The sequence below is a fragment of the Rattus norvegicus genome, chromosome 19 (genome assembly GCF_036323735.1).
Source record: "Rattus norvegicus strain BN/NHsdMcwi chromosome 19, GRCr8, whole genome shotgun sequence".
In the NCBI taxonomy this organism is placed as follows: Eukaryota; Metazoa; Chordata; class Mammalia; order Rodentia; family Muridae; genus Rattus; species Rattus norvegicus.
In genome coordinates this window covers 17,601,285-17,621,781 of record NC_086037.1, presented here as the reverse complement: position 1 = coordinate 17,621,781, position 20,497 = coordinate 17,601,285, and the positions used below count along the sequence as shown (strand labels likewise).

Here is a 20,497-nt window from a genome sequence, read left to right as displayed (position 1 = left end):
ACAGAGGGCAACTATGATTGACTACACCCAATTCTATAAAAAACAAAACTCAGGAAACCTGGCCCTTGGCAGCAATGAATCAAGAAATATCTCGGATGGTGGGGCATGAATTCTGCCAAGCAATGACCTCAGATAGGTAGGGTTGTGAGGAAGATGTATGGTTGAATAGCCCAATAGATTCACGTTGTATCATCTTGATTTAATCGAAGGACAAAGAAGTGCAGTATCTCTGATGGCTTTCTTCTAACCCCTTGAAAGGTTCACTGGGGATTGACCATAGAACTTCATTCTTCTTGCTGGGGCAGCAACACTCAGGGAAGCTTGAGATTGCCATAGGCACAGTATTAGGCTAGAAATGCTGAGTAGGTGATACTAAGTTATTCAGATGGTGATACCCATTTCATTTGTTCTTAACGTGGACCTAAGGAAAGACAGATCGAGGTCCTTAGAATACAAAGATCATTTCCAGTTCTTTTCTACCTTTCCTGAATGAAAGACTGGTTGGCAGAGAATGGTAAAAATTCAAGAATTGGTAGATGATGCTTTGAATGGAGGGTGGGTTTCAGTGCTGGTTTTAGACAGGTTCTCAATTACCCCATCTTGTTCTCTAAGTTGCTCGTCAGGTTCACTTTGAGCTCAAATAAAGCTGCTTCCACTTTCCAACAGGTAGTCTTACAAAGGGGCCTCCAAGGACTATGAGGACAGCATTAGCCAATGAGAGCTGAGGTGTGTAACCCACAACTATAGCTTTATCTGAAAGACCCTCAGACAGAGGAGACTCTCTCTCGCTCCAGTCCTGAGGACAGTAACCACCCCATGAACACACAGGACTCAGTCTTGATGTAAAAACAAGAGGTTTACTTTGGGATACCAATGCACTGGGGCTCGACACGGTCCTCACGCAGGAGGGATGTGAGGAGCCTCAAACAACAGAAATATACAGCTTAAAATGTCAGTTAAGATTACACAGTTTCCTTAGCTCAGCTATTTCGTGCCAAGGATAACTAGGCAGATGTTTCTCGTCCTGGAATTCCTGGGATAAGGCCGTAACCACATCAATGCAGCTATTTCAGTATGAAGGACGTCTGACTTGATATATGTTTTCTTATCCTGGGGTTCCCAGGACAAGGACCAAGGATATCTGTCTTGGCAGGTGTTTCTCTTCTGGAGTTCCCAGGACAAGGCTATAGCTATGTCAGCCTATAGCACAGCTGCATTCAGTACCAAGGATATCTCACTTCTATAGTGGTCAGTCAGCTTCCCAGAGATGTTTCCTGTCTTCTAATTGCCCTGCAGTAAATATGTTCTGTACCCTCTGTTCTTATGGTCCGGCAGCTTCCTAGAGAGTGGGTGGGAATGTGCTTTCTGTACTTTCTGGTCTATTGTCTAATGTGTAGGGGCTAAGCGAGGGCCAGCTTAAAAGATTCTCATTCGTAAGATATGGCTGTACTGATATCAAACGGGGATCTTTCATATCCACTTTCTTCCAAGTCTACCAGCCATCTCAGATTGTTGCTGTAATATGCCTGACAATCAAGGACATAGAAAAATAACTTGATACACAGCAAGGACATTGTGATCATATCCTGTGTTGTTATGTATGTTCTAGATGAGGTTGGTTAAAATGACAATATTGCACAAAGCTTTATATAGGACCCATCAAATTAAGGTTCACTATGCACTGTCATAGCTAAAATGGCCTGGTCAGAAGTGACCACTGGATCACTCTTCTGTAACTTCACATGAAAGGCTTGTGCTTTTTGTGTTTTTTTATTTTTCTGTTTTTTCTTATTTATTTATTTATTTATTTATTTATTTATTTATTGTTTTATATGTTGTCAGGAAGATAGTTCAAGTCATGGATCTGCCCCCAAAATCTGAGCTTTGCTACCAATACTGTAAACAGTATTAGTGTATGCATTCAATAAAATAACTTGTTTTTTTTTTTTAGTAGGATAGATGCGTTTGTGTTTTGTGGGGTGATCCATGAAACAGGAGTGAAGATGCTTGTTTCTTACTCTGTCCACTGAGTTATGTCTCTAGGCTTGTCCAACTCCTTTGGCTGTACCCCCCCCACACACACACATTGCTGACTATTTTATTTTTCAGATGAAATCAGACGTTATAGCTTAGAGAGGCCTGTAAGCAATCCTGCTTTTGTAACTTAGGTGCAGAGAGGAGAGCCCCACACTCAGCCTGAGGGTGCATTCACTGGTGGATCCAATATTTCAGTTTCCTCTGCTAACAGATCACCACATTGTTGCCAGGACCATAATGAATGCAATTCTTTCTCCTAAGGAATCCGGTGGCAACTGTTAAATGTTAAGCACAAAGCTTCAGGTTGTACCTATAATACACACCCACATCGCAACCTACCCTACAGGCTATTTCTGGGTGTGATTTCATGCACCTGCACATGATGAGACAGGAGACCTCTTTGGCTACTTATAGTAACTGGTGTGATTTCTCAGTAATCTTTAATGGGTAATATTGCTGACTGAGGAGAATTTGAGGTAGGATGAAACATTTCTGTGCAGGGATTGGGGAGGAAGCACTCATTTAGATATATAGCAATGACTTAGGTTTTTCCAATCAAGCCTAGAGCCAAATTTGGCTTTGGAAGCATGTGGTGCTCAGTGGCTATGCCACAGGGAAGTCTCCTGAAAAGGGCACATCAGCTTTTGCTCAGTACAGGGAGAACATTAGCAGGGAGGCAAAGTCTGTTCTCCGTGACATCAGCAGTCCCTTCGTGGACATTCTATTGTCTCCTAGAGAGACCTTGGAATCCCTGTGATGTCACCAGTATCGTTGTGACAACCAATTCCCTACTTTTTCTCTTAGTGTCCAAAGGATATATCCACAGACATGTTTGCCCGTCTTCTCAGGCGCTTTGGGAGAGTTGATGTTGATAGAGAAGAGTCTAGAGTGAAGCAAACGAAACCTAAAGGTAATGATGGACACAGGACATGGGGAATGTGGAGTAAGTTCTGGGCAGTGTATGTTGAGCTTCCTGTCAGGGGTGAGTGTGGGGGCCTTCAGCTGGCCTTTATAGCAATGGGCCACAACCACTGGAACATCTCCACAGATATTGAATTCCATGATTATCACAATTCCTGAAAGTCAAGGTTTTCACATTATTAGTTTCTCCATAACCACATGGAGGATATGGCAATGCCTATGCTATTATTGGGTGAACTTCTAGTCTTTACTTTTACAGTGCATTCGGTATGTTAAATTGATATAATAACACCATAAGTAGTCATGGAGGGTATAACTTTTCTGAATTAAACAGGGCATCAATGTACTTCACTTTCATTGCTTCTTTAAATTCAGTGACTATCTGACTGTAGTAAGAGGGAGAGAACTGTGCTCCTGGCATGACCTTATATTCTTAGAACTCCTGTGACTACCTCTGGCTGACGGGGCCAATCTTACTTTCATATATTAGAGGTTCTGTGTGGCAGATATTTTTCTACAGTAGCCAAACTATATGGAGCAGGTAGAGAAAGAGCCTGTAACCTATTGGCACTTCTGGGGCATTTGTCATTTCAGTAGGGGGAATTAATAAATCTGTTGACCATGTCCTCCCCCTACATGACTTTTTAATGCAAAGTTATTGGACTAGAGTAACAGTGTAGGATATCTGAGTATCCCTGATCAATCAATTCATTGTGGATGCTGAATTGATGATCTGACTTCTGAAACCAGAGGGGTGAGGGTCCTGAAACCAGGTTGTAGCCTGCGTACCTGATAATAATCCTGGAGAAGGCATCTCTCTGGTACTTGTAAGCCTGTGTGGGCGGGCATAGGGAACACCTGGCTGCTTACATCTCTTGGTCTCTATATAGTAGTGGGGGAACTGTGATCCACTTAGGATGCCTCTTACACATAGACCAAACTCCTTGCAGTGACACTGGCTTCCAAGCATGTTCTCCTGTTTGGACCTCACTGTGGTCTGTGTATGCTCTATGCATTCACCCCATGCGGGTTCACTTGTGTTCTTCTACCTACAGCGGCCTGCAGACAGACGTCATCCCCTGAAAATGTCCTAAACAAGGTGCAGGCCAACGAGGAAGAGGAGAGGCTGAATAGAGAACTGGAGCTAACTACTAAGGAGAGAAATGAGCTGACAGATCGCCTCCTTTATGTGACAGGTGGATCCATGAGAAAGAGGTATGCATTGCTCCAAACAAACGACCTTGTTCTAAACCTCATCTCCCATAGATAGGAGATTCAGAACCTGACCCTTACTGAGGAGTGAGATTGAAAATGGACTCTCTGATTCTGCCTGTTGAAAATCTGAACTTGCAATCTGAGTGAAGATTTCAGGGATAAAGTCACTGGAGCATGAGTTCCCAGTGTACAATTGGAAAGCCCTTGACAGGTGGTAGTTTTGCAAGGTTCTGGGTGCTGTGAGTTTGTGGAGAGTGTTTGTGCTTGCTAGGAAGGTGACTGAACGCTATCATCTCCTGGCAGCAGCCTTAGGTGACAGGTCCCACAGTGTTCATAGCAATGCTTAAGTAGAAGGCCTGAGGCTCTGGCCTGCTCCTTCTTGTCTCTGTGCGTTACACTCTGAGACAGTAATGGTGCATGCATTTCTACTGATTCTCATTGTGCTCTTTCCATATTTGTCTCTCTTTCTCATTCTCTGAGTCTGTTTACTTTTCTTTTCTTTTTCTTTTTTTTTTTTTTTTTGGTTCTTTTTTTCGGAGCTGGAGACCTTACTTTTCTTTTCTTGTGGGTGTGCCCCAGCTTGTGTGTCTGTGTGTGCACAGCTCTGCATGCATGTGCACAACCTTTATATGTTTCTCTATCCCTCCACCTTTGGAATTTAGGGGTCTGTTTTTTGACCTCAGGATTTACCTGTATAATAGTTTCATGGAGGTGTAAGTGCTTTATTTTGGAAGCCCCACTTTCAACAGCACAGTTCTTTGCCTGTGTAGTCACATTTGTCTATACATTTGTATGCCTTGGGCAGATTATAAGTTTGTGGCAATATCTGGTCTCATCTCCAGAATTATGTGTACTGTCTGCCTCTAGAATATTAGTTATTCGGCTTGTAGCATTCCACTTGTCAAAACAGGAAAAATGAAATCAGAGGTTTCTGGATGTGTGTGTGTGTGTGTGTGTGTGTGTGTGTGTGTGTGTGTGTGTGGTTGGGTAAGCTCTGTGGCCTAGGCTCTTGACAGCATAACAGGTTTGAATGCAGATCCATCCCTCCTGATTGAAAAAAGTGAGCCAGGGAACCCTTTATCTGGGTGCTTAGCTTCTGTTGTCCTGGGCACACAATACCAAGTTTCTGAAGCTGAAGAAGATCCAAATATGTAGAATTCAGAAAGTGTCCTTCCAGGGCTGGGGTAATACAAGACATAGCCTGAGTTCATATAATCCTAAACCTTGATGTTCATTGGGTTCTATCTTCCTGGGGCCAGCCCCTACTTCAGGCCAAATCCATTTTATGAAAACTTGAAGATAAAGGAGAAAGAGGTCATGTCATTACTGCACAACTTAGACACAAAGAACATTGAACATCGTGAGAAATTTCAGGAGCTCAAGAAGGAGATTAACTTCTATCGGTAAGTACTGGTCAAAAGGGCCCATCACTTGTGGAATATCCATTGCTGCCTCTCTTTGTTCTGGACTGGAGAGCCTGCAGCTCTGGGTCCATCTCTTCTGCTGTTTAAATATCACTGTGCCGTGGGTCTTTTGGACTCAGTTTCAGTTCCATAAGAGACTTTGACTTCTCAGCACAGTGTCTATGCATCTTTAGAAGGCTCTGGATAGAACTATACTGATTCAGGCATCAGAGTGTTATTAGGCCGACCTGGGCCTCTGGGGTCATACCAGGTTTAACAAAGCTCAATGTGGGGACCACATGGTTAGCATGACCTCCCTTGGTTCTACTGTCCTCTTGTGGTTGTTTACTGCCTACTAATTGATGTTGCCCAGATGCATTGGGCTTTCATGGATAGTTGTAGATTCCTTGTTCTTTTGGAGAGACATGGACTGTTAGGTGCTTGGGTCACAGAAACAATTTATTCTTCCCTGGATTGGTCGTTTGCTGTTTGTGGAGCAGCCTTACATGTATGGAGATGTATTCTATGAAGTCTTTATGGGTATCTGGGTCCTGGTGGAGTTTGTGGGATTTGGCAGTTGGAATGGGAGGAAGAGGCTTCAGGATCTTACTATGCAGAGTGTGTTTCCAGCAACCTGCACAGCCGGCTCCTGATGGACCAGGCATGTATGAAGAAGAAGTTGGTCACATTGAAGCAGGAGAGCAAGGAGTTAGAGCGATATTTGTTTGAGTTGAACCCGAATGCTGAAGACGAACAGGAGAAGACCAGCAACCTCCAGACCCAGCAAAATTTGGTAGGAACAAGCAGCTGAGTCAGATTAACAATGTCTGATACCATTTGCCTATTGGATACATCTTTGCTTCCCCTATCATCTTTCTAATCTCCCCACACCCAATCAGTCACCCACCTCATGTGATAGAGTTATTCATTGCTCTGTCTATGCACAAGTATTCTGGGATGTTAACCACTTTTCAGAAACTGAATTATGGGCAAGTACACTTCTCTGCCCTTTTTGAAACTGCAGTCCAGAAATGGTGACAGAGGAATAACATATCACATGACTGCATCTCCCTGTCATAGATTGGATGCTATGAAGAGTTTTGAACGAGTTCTTGGTCGTGTGACAAAGGTCATACAGGGGTCATGTGATGGTTGGATGCACCTTGTAGGGATAAGAACCAAGTGCAAATGGCAAATGAGTCCTGGTCATTGGCTTTGATCTCAGTATCATGTGGCCTTCTACTTTCTTCCTGCAACCCAGTTAGGTCTCTTCTCCTTTCCCCGTTCTTGGTTATCACTGGTAGAAGTTTGAGGAGCAGCTTGTTCTCCCACAGTACTGTGAGGGTTGTTGGTGACTTTCCCCAGGCTGCAGAGATATCAGCAATGATTTCAGTGAAAAGATCAGTGCTGTCTGTCCAATGCAGCTGAAGGGACAGAAGGCAGCAACTTGACACCTGGTATGCGTGTCCCCACCAAATCAGTGTCTTAATAGCTGCCTTCTCCTCCCAGGTCTCAGGAACTGCAGGAGACATGGAATAGGACAGATCCCAAGAAGACAGCCCCCTGAAGAGTGAGTTTCTCTGTCAGGAGTTCCCTGCTGACGACAATCCTCAACAGTCAAAGACTTTTTTGGGGAGAATATTCTTCTTCTCAGTTAATTTCCTCATTGTATAGAGACCCTAAATTTATGTATCCGTATGCCAGCCTGTCTCATTGAGGTCTTTCTCCTCTCTCATACCGACAACACCATTTGAGAGACATCTGAGGGGACTGCCTTGACATCTCCCTAGAGGAGAAACAGCACTACAACTGTGTTTCTAAATGTTCATTAAGAAAATGCTGTTAAGAAATATTTTTGGTTATGATTTTCATTGAAGTTTTCTTTTTGTTATTTCATAGTTATATATTCTTGTTACTGTTTTTCATTTTTTATACCATTTTAGTTGTTCATTTTATGCCTGTTTTTTGTAAATTGTATTCCTTATGAATAAAAATTGATTTGTAACTCTTGACTCTTAAGACCATCTTATTCAAGGGTCCTTTCCCCTCCTGTAGACTTAGAACTGACAGCTGGATATGGATCTTTGCATGGTCCAGGCAGCATGAGTAAATAGGGAATTTAAAGCCACCAAGGTGTACACAGGGAGATAGTGTCTTTTGTGTGGATAATGTGACTTTTTTTATGGACACACACTTTATGATGTAATCACTGACATACTGTATCCATGCTGTCATGTGTTCTGCTCATCCTAATCTATATCAGTCTACAACACCCATTCCTTATTGACTGTTTGCCCAGATATTGAGTAACACACACTCATGCCTGTAGAGCTGCAGAAAAAATGACAACTTTCACAAAGGAATATAGAATAATCCTAATCGAGAACCATGTGCCTCGGTTTTTCTTACAATACAGCATTAGTATTAAACCACAAAGATAATGACCATCAACGTCATTTTGGGAAATAGGTTTTTATAGGTGCTGTTTCATTTGATCATTCATATGCTGTGTTTTTTATTGTTGCTGATTATATTTATTTTTATCATGTAACTCAATGGATCTTTTTTTTTCAAATGTATGTCTGGGCCACTCCTGAGTGCATTTCCCTCATGATCCAAAAGAGGGAATAGCATTCCCCATTGTAGATGATTGTTAGGGACCATGTGGTTCTTCTGAGAGAGCAGCAGATGCTCTAACCTGGGAGCCATCACCACAGCTCCTGTAGGTAGCTTTTGTCCTTCCAGGGCATGTGCTATACTAGATGGACGCCATCATCTCCCATTAAGGAGAGAGATCTCAGGAGATGTGTATGTACAGGTGGTTGAGGGGTGCCTGCTCAATGTGGTAGCCTGCTAGGCATCCACACTGGGCTCTGGTGCCTCCACTGCTCATTGTGCATTCAGCATCATCCTCCAGCATCACTCAGTTTCAATTCCAAACAGAGCTTTCACTTACTATCGATGATCATATAGATTATGCACATCTGATAAAATACAGAAGAGACTAGCCTCCTTCTACAGGCCAACTTGGCATAATGAATTCTTTTGATAGAAAGCAAGATAATTATCTTTATCTATGCAGGTCAGGGAGGACCTCAAGAGCATCCATAGTGAATGCAGACTGCAGCTGTGACCACATGTTTCTTTTGCAGAGCAGGTCTGTGCAAGCCCAGAACTTAGGTGGGATAGTTCATGTTTCACCTTTTACATGGAAATCTGTGATCGTATTGAGAAAGTATATTTTCCTCGTGACTCATTTACAATTTATGGAATTAAACTGACTTACTGAGAGTGGAGGTGACTCAGAGAGATAAAGTGCAGAAGACTTATCCAGTATGTCTGCAAACAGATGCTGTCTCATTAGGGCTTTTCAATGCTCAGCAGCTGGAGAAGCAAGGGAGAGGCATTGGTGACTCTCAAGCTTAGGTCCTCTAGTCATTATAAGCTGAGCATGACACAAAAAGTCATATGTATCACACTAGAATCTAGTAACTAGATTTAACCAACCTGCCACATTAATGCTGTGTTTGGTGGTATTTTTTGCTCTCTTAGGACCTGGAAGAGGCTTGGGGTTTTCTAATCCTACTCATAATTTATTAATCTTCCCAACACTATGTGCTTTGTTCTGTTAATGCTAACAGCGCCATCCAATACCTAGGATATTTTCTACTGACATGTGTGACGTGAGACAAAACAGTCCCTGTCATCCCTCACCTGAATAAACGTCCTTAGAGGACAGTGTAGTTGGAGGGTCCTTCTTTCCTCTCCAAGATCGAGAAACATTTCCAGTCTTCAGACAAGTGTGTCAGCCATTGTCCAGTGACTGTCTTGAGATGTGCACAATGTCAGCTGTGTGAGGGCAGGGCAGGGCAGGGCATTGGGGCAGGGCAGGGCAGGGCAGGGGATTGGGGCAGAGTCCATGAGATGTCAGTAGGCAACAGGCCAGCTGGGGCTAGTGTGGGTACAGGGCTTCTAGTGTGGGTGTGAGAGGAGGAAATTAGGAATGGTCAGATTCTGATGCAGCACATAGGCCGGAAGCAGCTTAGATCATCTCAGTGCCATATAGGGACATTGTAGACACTGATGGGCAGTGTGGGGATGGTAGGGCCCCATATAGTGCTCTCTGCAGGTGTCAGGTGAGCATACAGTGGCTCTGTCAGACTTATGACAATCAGGCAGGCACTGGGTGCAAGTGAGAATCATGGGACAAGCCCTGTGTGCAGCCTGGTTTGGGGACATTCCCAGGTGCCCCATGGACTGCAAATTAAAGGCAAAGGACACAGGGAAGCCAGCAATTCCCATGCACAGGACATAAATACCTGTAGAACTTTCTAGAATTTCCATAGACTATCTGTTACTAGTCCTCATTATAGAAGGCACCAACATTCTGCCCTCTACTTCAACTTGGTGAGACAGCTATTCTAACTCCAGCAGGAAGGCCTCAGGGAAGACAGTAAGAACTCGCATGTGACCCCTTTTATATTGAAACAGGGTCTTCCTATGGAGCCCAGAGTGGCTGTAGGATACTAATGCTCCTGCCTCACAGTGACTAGAATTCCAATCCACCCTCAAGAGCAGTTGATTCATCACTAGATCAGACTAAGGACATGTGAGGCCCCAGGGTGCTAGGATTACCAGGGTCCTAGTAAGTTTCTCCAGCCTAAATTACAACCTGAGTCAGTGCTGCTATTTGGGACACCGCCTGATGCCCAGTGACATCACACCTTGGAACTCTTTGTCAAAAATAAGCTGTTATGGGAATGAAGTAGCCACACAATAAACACTGGTCTGGACACTCCTAGGTCAAGAATCCCCTGTTGGAAATGCCTTGGACCGCAAAATTTTAAATTCTATATCCTTCTGGCTTTTAGAAGATTTATAAATACAAAAAAAGAAAGATGGGCATAGTAATTTAAGCCTGTGATCCCAGTCATGGGAAACTGAGTCAGAGTGATGGAAGACTGTAAGTTCCAGGCCAACCTGTGTTTCAAGAAAAAAAAAAAGGCATGGTGAAGATTCCACTCAAGTGGAAACCAAAAGGGTTTCACATGGGCCCTGCCATCCACTGGTCACTACATCCACTCTCATCACCACAGCCACAGGCAGACACTGGGGAACATTTCCCACTGTCTCTCTTTGGGATGCAATCCACCCCATGATTCTATGTGAGGAATCCCCCAAAGGTTGCATCATGTGAGGGACCTAGAAAGTTCCAGGATTGGGAGAATTTAGGAGTTTATAATTAGGGATGATCTACAGCTGTGGCAAAGCCTTTTCCCAGCACATGGCAGCCCTAGGTTTGCCCCCAACAGTAAAAATAAAATCCCCCAAAATAATTCAAACAAAATGTCCTGAAGCCTGCGCCCTGACCAGTCTCTTCAAAAGTGCCAGGAACCTGGGTCCACATTTAGGACCCAGCACGACCTCTGTGACCCATGAGAAGGGATCTAATATGGGAATTAGTACAGTATGACTTATCCTTGTGGATACCTTTGGTGACAATAACCACCTGACCCCTGAAAACCCATCTACCTGGGGGGCTCAACACTCATGTCACCCAAAAAGCCCAGATCCTAGGGCCAGCATGGGCAGGTGGTGAAGAAAGTTTGTCTCTCATGAACATCAGTTGCCGCTCCTCACCTGACTCTATCCTCAGGAGACAATGTCACCCCAGAAAGTGTGGGTGTCAACGGCTCTTCCCAGGCCAAGGCTGGAATACTGCTTAAGATCCACAATGCACAGCAGTGCTCACTCTAGAGCTAAATGTTCTACAGCTGAAAGGGGTGGGTGCTCTGCTGGCCACGCCTCTCCCCTGCAGTATTTAGTGCACTCAGAGTGGTGCTTCAGATGTGAGGGACTTCTTGAGGCTACTCCCATGGAGAATGGCAGATTCATCAGAACCGGGCACAGGGTGAGTTCAGAGCACAGCTGGGAGGAATTTAGGGATGCCAAGCCATGACTAAGACCAGATCCTGGGCTGACAGGCAGTTGAGCTGGAGAACTGGCATCCAAAGTGTGACTGCCTAAATTCCTCTTAGACCAAAAGCCCTGGATCTGAGCTACTTTGGTGCGTGCTCCTAAGTGGGGTCCCAGACACAGCTCAGAATTGGGGCTGTGCATGGACTTTGGTGCTGGCAGCAGGTGGCTTAGCCATAAAGTGCCGAGCTTTCCCATCTGTGCCCACTCAAACTCCTCTGTTTCATTTTAGGTGTGTTTGGTATAGTTTTGAGACAGGGTATCTTGTAGCAGCCCAACTCGCTTTGAGCAACACTGTAACATAAAAATAACCCTGAATTCAAGATCCTCCGACCCCTCTGTCCCAAGTCCTGGAATTAAGACCTCCAGCTATGACCATTTTACTGCAGCATAGGATCCATCTGTATTAGACTGAGCTTTGGAAATATTGGAGCTCCGACTGTTCCTTAGAATTCAGGTTTCCTTAATTCTTAGCAGGAGTTTTGTGATGATGCTGATGAGAGAGTCAGGAGTTACACTGGGAGAGGTAACAGTCCTGGCAGGCCTGAGTGCACAGTGAAAGTCAAGACAGAAGCCTGCTGATTAGCACCTGAGTGAAAGTGGGAGGATTCAGAGTTCAAGAACAGACTCAGTTACATACCTAAGACCATATTGCAACATTTTTGTTTCATTTTTGGCTTGTTTTCTTTGAGACAAGGTGTTAATTTATAGCCCTGGCTGTCCTGGAACTCACAATGCCTCTACCTCCCAACGGATGGAATTAAAGGCATGTGCCAACATGCACTGCCACTAATTAATTTTTAATTAAACATGCTGGCACAATCCAGTAATCCCAGTGCTTAAGAGGCAGAGGCAGGCCGATATCTGGTTTCCTGACAAGTCTGATCTACAGAGAGCATGTCAGAATAGCCAGGGCCAAACAGAGAAACCCTGTCTCAAAAAATAAACAACAAAATGAATTTGTTTTAAAGAAGAGAGGAACGATTTAACAGAGAATTAGTGGCCGAGATCCAAATGATATTGGGTAGTGCAGAGTCTAGCTTCTGAGATGAAACTGGACACCATGGGGTTAGGGTGGGGATTCTCATCTTGGACTGGGAGACAGAGGGTGACTTCAGGCATGGAAGGTCAGTCAGTCATTAGTCAGGATTCTCAATCAAGAGGGTGTTGTAAGATCCAAAATGTGTGAGCAGTGTTCTGCATGAGACTAGAAGAACCCGCCTACCCATACAACACAGCCAATGAAGAGTAATCACAAGCATACGTCTGGAGGTCCACAAGAGGTTAACGTCCACCTTAGTGTGGATTATTCAGAGCACAGGTGGAGAGGAGTAGAAGAGCTGATGGTGGCTGAGGCAGGAGAGGAGTTCGGGTGTGAATTTCAGCCAGGAAAGGAGCTTGTAGGTCGGGCAGAGCAATGAGAGGTCTAACAGCATAGCTGTTGAGATCCTTCAGATTAATTTGTCTTAAGAGCCTCATGCCATAGCCAAGGACAGGAGTAGATCTGACTATTGGGTGGGTGGGCTCACATAGCCCAACAGGTTTGGCCTTGCATCTGTGGGATTCCAAGTCTCTCCCTTTAGACACAGCCATGGTGAAGGTGTAGCAGTGAAGGTGCAGATGGCTTTGCAATGCTTGGCTTATGGTGTTGAGTACTTCATGCTCCACAGAGCTAGGGAATGTCCTAGAAGCCAGGGAGGCCGAGCCATGAGGAAGACATTTCTCCGTGAGAGAGAAATGATAACCAAAGTCACTAAGAACTTCCTGAATCACAGTGTCTGTTAACCATATATTTTATTTACTTATTTTTATGGGCCTGAGTGTTTCACCTAATAAATGCTTGTGCACCATGTGGTATGTCTGGTGCCCATGAAGTCCAGAACGATTCCACTGAACTGCAATTACAGGCTAATACGAGCCACCATGTGGGCACTGGGAACTGAACCCTGGTCTTCTGCTCTTAGCCACTAAACCATCCATCTCTTCAGCACCACCCCCAATTGTATTGTCATTAATATTTAACCATTTAGCCCTCAGTATTTGAATTAATGCAGATGTGACAAGAGTTATAGTTAACATGATGGTTCAGGTATAGACATGCAGGCATCTCATTGTATACAAAATATAAATCCTTTCTTTCTTTCTTTCTTTCTTTCTTTCTTTCTCTTTCTTTGTTTTACTCATGGAAACAGGGTTTCTTTTGTGTAGCTGACCTGGAACTAGCTCTGTAGAGGGAGCTGGCCTAGAATTCACAGAGATCTGTCTGCCTCTGCCTCCCAAGTGTTAGGATCAAAGGTGTACACCACCACCACCACAAATCCTCCTGTTTTAAAGGAAAAATGTAGCCCTACATGGCAGCACCAGTTTAGTCCCAGTATAGACATTTTTCTAGAGTTCCTGAAGGGCTTGCTGCCTTCCCCTTTAGGCCTGGCTAACATGAGAGCTCCACACCTATGGGGTTTGCTTCATAAGAGTCTGGAGGATGAGGGTCACAGGCTGATGTAACTGTGTACAGCAAAGGATGCTTGGTGAAGGTCAAGTGGGTATCACAGCTCAGCAGGTAAAGGCTCTGCCACCCGGCCTCATGGCCTCAGTTTGATCATGGATGAAAGCAGAGAACTGAGTCCACATTGTGTCCTCTGCTCTCCATGTGCATATCATGGCACAGGAACACCACAAACTACATAAAATGTAAAATGCTGAAATGCTGAGAGAAGAGGCCTATGGTAGGCGCCTCCTACACCTGAGACTTCCAACGCCGAAAAGCAGGGGGTAGAGAGTGAGGATGCAGAGTGCACACAGGTCAGGACAAGGCCATGTTACTGAAGCCTCCATGTGTGGTGAGCAGGCTCTGGGGCACCATGAGGGACATCAGGAGCTTCTGCACTTTGTAGAATTACAGGGTTCCATGTTACCTCATATGCCCACGTTTTGCCCCCTGCTGCAGGGAGAAGCCAATACCAGAAGCCTCCAGCTCCCAGCCCTGCTGGAAGGTTTGAGGAAGGTGGTCCTCTTCTTGTGGTGCCTCTAGTAGGAGTAGCCCACACTTGGGCCCAGCTCCCACTATCAGGAAAAGACAGGTGGCTCTGGTCTTTGCACAGCTCCAGTGGAATGAACAGTGCATCTCTCCTCTCTCTCTTGCAGGAAGTCTCAGCCTCTGGTGCAGGTGATGTTCCCAAGGCAAAGGAAAGGGAAGTGCAGAGTGAGGACTCCCAGGATCCTTTAAAACATTGTCTGCATTGTCTTCATTAATTTTTCTGTTTAATTTTTATTCCATGTGTATTGATCTCATTGTAGGGGTGTGCATTCCAAAGCATGAGTGTTGAAGGTAGAGGAAAAAGCCATGGGAGTCACTTTATCCTACCGTGTGGGGTCCCAGGCTCTGAACCGGGTTGTTGAGCTTGGCTACAAAGAGCTTTCATACTGAATTTCCTGCTGGCTCTGATTTCAGGGAGAGCATCTCATAGAGCCCAGATTGGCCAGTAAACTACTGATCATCCTGCCTCAAGTATTGCCATCTAGTTCATGAAAGGGTTGAGTTACTGACACGAGGAACTGGGGATGGGCAGAGGTGCATGACTGAGGCTATCTCTGCTCAGTGGCATGCCTTTGGGGACTGGTAGTTTTCATCACTGAGATGTCATTTGACTGCAGTGCTCCTCTGGAGAGAAGGAGTCTCTTTTGCCAGGGCATCAGGCTCTGCAGACAGGCCTGGAAGATGGAGGTCTAGAGGCCAGGCCTGCATTCCTCTTCAGAAGCTGCATTTACCACTCTGGACAGTGCTATAGCACAGGGTCACATATCCAGTCCTACCCTGAGACCTGCTGATAAAGAATGTCTATCCTGGGACAATGTCTATCATCGGTTCAAGGTGTGGCCCAACCAACTTATTATAAAGGAAGATAGTAGTTGGTTGAAAAAGGCAGTAACTTTCTATGAACCATATATTAAGTTTTTATGTATACTAAAATTAACAATGGAAAGAACAGTGGTAGGAGAGGAAGCTAGAGGACAACTGCTGAAAATGCTTGCTTTTGAAAATGCTAATGAAGAGTACAGGAGAGCATTATTACCTAGAAAGGAAACTGGGGATATTAATGCTTATATGAAGGCATGCAAGGGTATCTTTTCTGAAAATGGAAAGATGCATATTTGGCACGTATTGATCCAGATAGAGTTATTAACTTATACATTGAAATACTCTTGAATATCCTATAGGCACTTTAGCTCAAGATGAGTTGCCTTTAGAATGGATACATATTAAATTTATCTTTAACAAAACATTAACAACATATGAGGAACAAATTTCTTTAATTATTCAGCAAGGCATACAAAGACCTGTTACACTGTGGGGATATGATTGTGCTGCTTTTGTTTTCTCATTAAGCAAAAATAAAGTGGAATATTTAATGCAGACGTCTGAAGTTTTTCAATTACCCATGATTTCTTACACTAGAAATACTGAATTTCATTTTCCCCATAGTAAATTCTGGGATTGCTTAAGAAAACAAAAAAAAATGTGATAAATACACTAATTTCTGTTGATCCATTACCATCTGCCCTTACTGTGTTTACAGATGGCTCTAAGACCAAACATCTAAGACAGATGGCTTATTGGACCAAAGATAAATTTTGGGGACAAGAATCTTCTTTTGGGTCAGTTCAACAAAATGAAGTATTAGAAGTAATTAATGTATTGCAGGATTTTACTCATGATGTAAAAATATTAAAGCCGAGTCAGCTTATGTTGTAGTAGTACAGAATATTGCGACTGCTGTTGTTTCTACATCTAAGCCGATATTAAATGTTATTCTCACATATTAAAGGACTATTGTTATTCTGAAACTCTAGAATATTTATTACAAATATTAGATTACATTCAAGATTGCCAGCATCTTTAACACATGGCAATCATATGGTAGATCAATTAGTGGCATTTGCTACCCCAGAAGAAAACAGTCATAATCATGCCAATACAGGATATTTGCATATTAAATATAAGGTTCCCTATTCTGAAGCCAAACAAATTATTGCTAATTGTCGTATTTGTGAGCCTTCACTTATAAAATGTATTCCATCTGAAATTAATCCCAGAAGAATGCAACCTAATACATCGTGGCAGATGGATGGAACCCATATTTCTGAGTTTGGTCGCCTTTCATATATACTTGTAAGCATAGATAATTTTTCAAAATTTGTGTGGGCTACACCATTGCCAGGAGTACGCACTGCTCATGTTATACAGCATCTATTGGAAACTTCTGCTGTTATGGGACCGCCTTCTAAAATTAAAACTGATTATGGACCAACATATATTTCTTATCAATTTAAACAATTTTGTCGGCTCTTCCAGGAAAATGGCGACTCCTGCACGTGCTCCAGAGTTGCGGCCCCCACGAAGCCTGCGACCACCATGGGCCCTGCTGGGGAACCCTGCCTGCGGGGCCAGCCTCAGCCCATGCACAATGTGCTCCCTGCCCTGAGGCTTCGAGCCCCCAGTTCCTGAGGACGTGGGGCGGCAGAGTTTGGCGGAGCTGCGGGAGAGGTTGAGGCGCCAGGAGAGACTTTTGAGCAAAGAAAAATTCATTTGCAAATTGCCCGACAAAGGTAAAAAGATCTCAGACACCACTGCCAAACTGCAAGCTGCCATTTCAGAAAGTGAAGAGGTCAGAGGGAGAACTGAACTACTTCATCCTGTTAGTGTTGACTGTAAGCTAAGGCATAAAGCAACCACAAGAGTTGATACCGATATAGACAAGGCCCAGAATTCTGACCTGATGCTTGATACTTCATCATTAGTTCCTGAATGTTCGTCAGTAGACATTGAATCATCTAAAACAACCTCAGAAACTCAGGGACCTACACAGCTCACTCACAAAGGCAATGAAGAGACTTTGGAGACTGGCTGCACAGTGAGTACCAGCCCGTCTGTCCGCATCACAGCCCAGGCTCCCCCATCTTAAGTTAATGAACAACTACCCAGCATTCAAGTCAAGTGGAAGAGGTTTCCAGCAGCGTCGACAGTCTGTTTATCACTAAATTGCAAAAGATCACAACTGCAGACCAGACTGAACCCTCAGAAGAAAACACCAGCACTGAGAACTTTCCAGAACTGCAGAGTGAGACTCCTAAGAAGCCTCATTACATGACAGTGATAGAAATGCGAGCTAGAAACCCAGTGCCCCCTCCTCATAAGTTTAAGACCAATGTGTTACCCACACAACAGAGTGACTCACCAAGTCATTGTCAGAGGGTTCAGTCTCCTGCTTCCTCAGAAGAGCAGCTATGCAGGGCTAGGCAGCATCTTGATGATGTCACAGCAGCTCACCTTCTTCTGCTCCACCCCCTGCCTGCACAGCTGCTCTCCATAGAAGAGTCACTGGCTTTGCAGAAAGAGCAGAAGCAGAATTATGAGAAGATGCGGGCAAAGCTCGCAGCACAGAAACTAGCTGAGAGACTGAATATTACAATGCAGAGCTACAATCCAGAAGGGGAGTCTTCAGGGAGATACCGAGAAGTGAGGGATGAAGATGATGCCCAGTCCTCGGATGAATGCTGAAAATGAGCGCTGGGAGATCCCGGGAGTTGACTGTTGAGCTTACATTGTCTCATCCAACTTCCAAACAAGTACCAAGACAGTGTCAGACCTTGTTGAGGGACAGCAGTTGAAGTTACACAAAGGTAGCTACAAAATAAGAACCCAGTTTGTCTTTCAGAAGATGATCTTCACATGCTTGAATAGTTCAATATTTGAACATTGTGTTTGGCCGTATTGTGTTACAGCTTTGCAGTATATTATGCATTGGTCTGACATTTTAGTGTGAGTAGAACACACGTTTTCTTTAAGATATCTGCTTTTTCCTTCTTCGTATTCTTATCAGATAGCACTGCTTGCACCCCTTCTGGTGAAATATTTTGTTATTCCAGGCACCAAAAGTGAATTAGGAAGGCCTGGTCCCCTCACTCAAGAAATGAGGGGAGCAGTCTAAAGAATGGTACGCATGCTTGCATGGACACGTTCCTGAGACGCTGGATGTGAAATGCCGCATACAACACTTGGGAACCACCACCACTGTGTCTGCTGCTCTGTCCTCTCTTGGGGTGACTGCTGTCACCTGTGATGAGGTTAAGGAGCACTTGGAAGAAGTGCTGGGTGGGGAGGGTCTTCTGACCCGGTATGGGGAGCTGCTCCTGGCTGCCCTAGGCTTGAACTCATTGCCATCTGGGATGATAGGTCCCTGTACAGGACACTCGTGATTGGTAAGGAAACCGGTGTTTTTCTAAGAGTTACAGTTGAATTGTCAGTATATTGCTTTTTTTCCTTGTTAAACCCACAGAGGTGTTTACAGGCTGCAGAAACCTCAGTCCTGTATGTGCACATTTGTGCTTTTTAAAATGATTATATGATCATTTCCAGCAAAGATAACAATGTTATCAAAAAGCCTTTGTCTATTATGTGGAACTTGTAAAGGAGAAATAAAATACCAATCAGAGCAAAAAAAAAAACCATTTTGTCAATGATATCATATTGTACATATTACTGGTATAGAATGCCATCCACAAGGACAAGCTTTTGTTGAAAGAGTTCACCATACCCTGAAATGACAAATTATAAAATTAAAAAGGAGGAAAAGAGATGACCTTACACAGCCTGAATGGAGTTGGCATACCAGTCCCAGAGTAATATTGGCATAAGCATTATTTTTTATTACTCTTCTTAATTTACCACAAGGTGAAGTTATATGCAGAGCAGATAGACACTTTATTGGACTTCTCCCTGAAGGCATGGAACAGACAATATGGATAAAAATTGCCCGAGATGCTGAATGACAGGAAGGGACTTTACTGTATGTAGGGGAGAGGATTTTGTCTCCTTACAGGATGGGGGACAATTCTGGTTACCCAGGAGACGGATCCAAGCACAGAATGATAAGAACTGCTCCCTACCCTCAGAAGAATCCAGTTAAACCAGCTACATTCTCTCCTGATGGATGTTCTCCGGAGATGAAGGAGGTGTCCTCCATTACTGAGGCCCTGGCTTCTCTTAGTGTCGCCAAACGACAACGGAGAAGGATCGATGCAGTGACAACCCCATTACCTAGGTGAGGCGATTAAGCACTGAAAGGAAAACTATGTTGTCTCCTACAGGAAAGTCCTTTACTGCTGAGCACGTATTGTTAGCAGTGTGTGCTTTACTCACGGTTTCTTCTGTTGTGGCCAATGCGAGTTATCAGGCTTATATTCCTTGTCCACCTTTATTTGAACCTGCTACTTGGCGGGGAAACAGATGTGGTTTTATACACCACCCCAAGCATTTTGTCATCTCTTTGGAATAATTTGACCTTTTGAATAGACGTGATGGAGCTTTGTATAATTTTCCTTATGCTGGATTAAAGATGCCTTTGTGTTTAGGAAAGAGACCAGGCCTACAAATGGGTTATTAAAACTGGCGATTACCAGGAAAAATTGTTACAGTCTCCAGGATTGACAGCTTGGTCTATAACCAAAATTGGAATAACATTACATTTGTTAGCGAGCCAGTATATCCTATTTGTGCTTGGTTTACTTATGTAGGCTTAAAATATCTCCCATGCAATTGGAAATACTGCCCTGGCATGTTTTGAAAAATTATTCAAGATAAATGAATAAATTGGGGTCCTTATGGCCAATTATTAATACATGTTCAGAATGAAATGTTACCACTTGTGATTTGTCAAATGTTACCAGGATGAACTGAGAGGAGAATGAACGCCTTAATGGATGCTTGCTGATGGAGTGTGGAGATGGAGGCATTGCTGATGTTCGACTGGCCTCTGTGGAAGATCCTACTGTGTTTCAAGCTCATTTGTGGAAGACTGTCACTGCATTAAAAGAAGCTGTGCTTGCTAATGGAAGCTTTTCTGGGACTGCTCAATCTGCCTCTCAGTATAATTTTACAACATTTA

At 43.9% G+C, this 20,497-nt stretch overlaps 1 protein-coding gene across 1 annotated transcript; it reads left to right on the top strand.

Annotated features, from left to right (window-relative positions):
* The first annotated feature begins 2,339 nt into the window (after positions 1–2,339).
* LOC134483411 (disks large homolog 5-like) lies at positions 2,340–7,581 on the top strand. The gene is made up of 4 exons (XM_063278686.1): positions 2,340–2,947; positions 4,014–4,173; positions 5,433–5,576; positions 7,086–7,581. The coding sequence occupies exons 1-4, from the start codon at positions 2,866–2,868 to the stop codon at positions 7,141–7,143; spliced, it is 444 nt and encodes a 147-aa protein (XP_063134756.1). The 5' UTR covers positions 2,340–2,865; the 3' UTR covers positions 7,144–7,581.
* The last annotated feature ends 12,916 nt before the right edge of the window (positions 7,582–20,497 follow it).

What these genes read in the sequence shown, in the direction of transcription:
- LOC134483411 (XM_063278686.1), top strand. Translation starts at nt 2,866, where the DNA reads ATGTTTGCCCGTCTTCTCAGGCGCTTTGGGAGAGTTGATGTTGATAGA. An exon ending in GAAGCAAACGAAACCTAAAG is followed by an intron (nt 2,948 to 4,013) that starts GTAATGATGGAC and finishes TTCTACCTACAG; the next exon opens with CGGCCTGCAGACAGACGTCA. An exon ending in GGTGGATCCATGAGAAAGAG is followed by an intron (nt 4,174 to 5,432) that starts GTATGCATTGCT and finishes TCCTGGGGCCAG; the next exon opens with CCCCTACTTCAGGCCAAATC.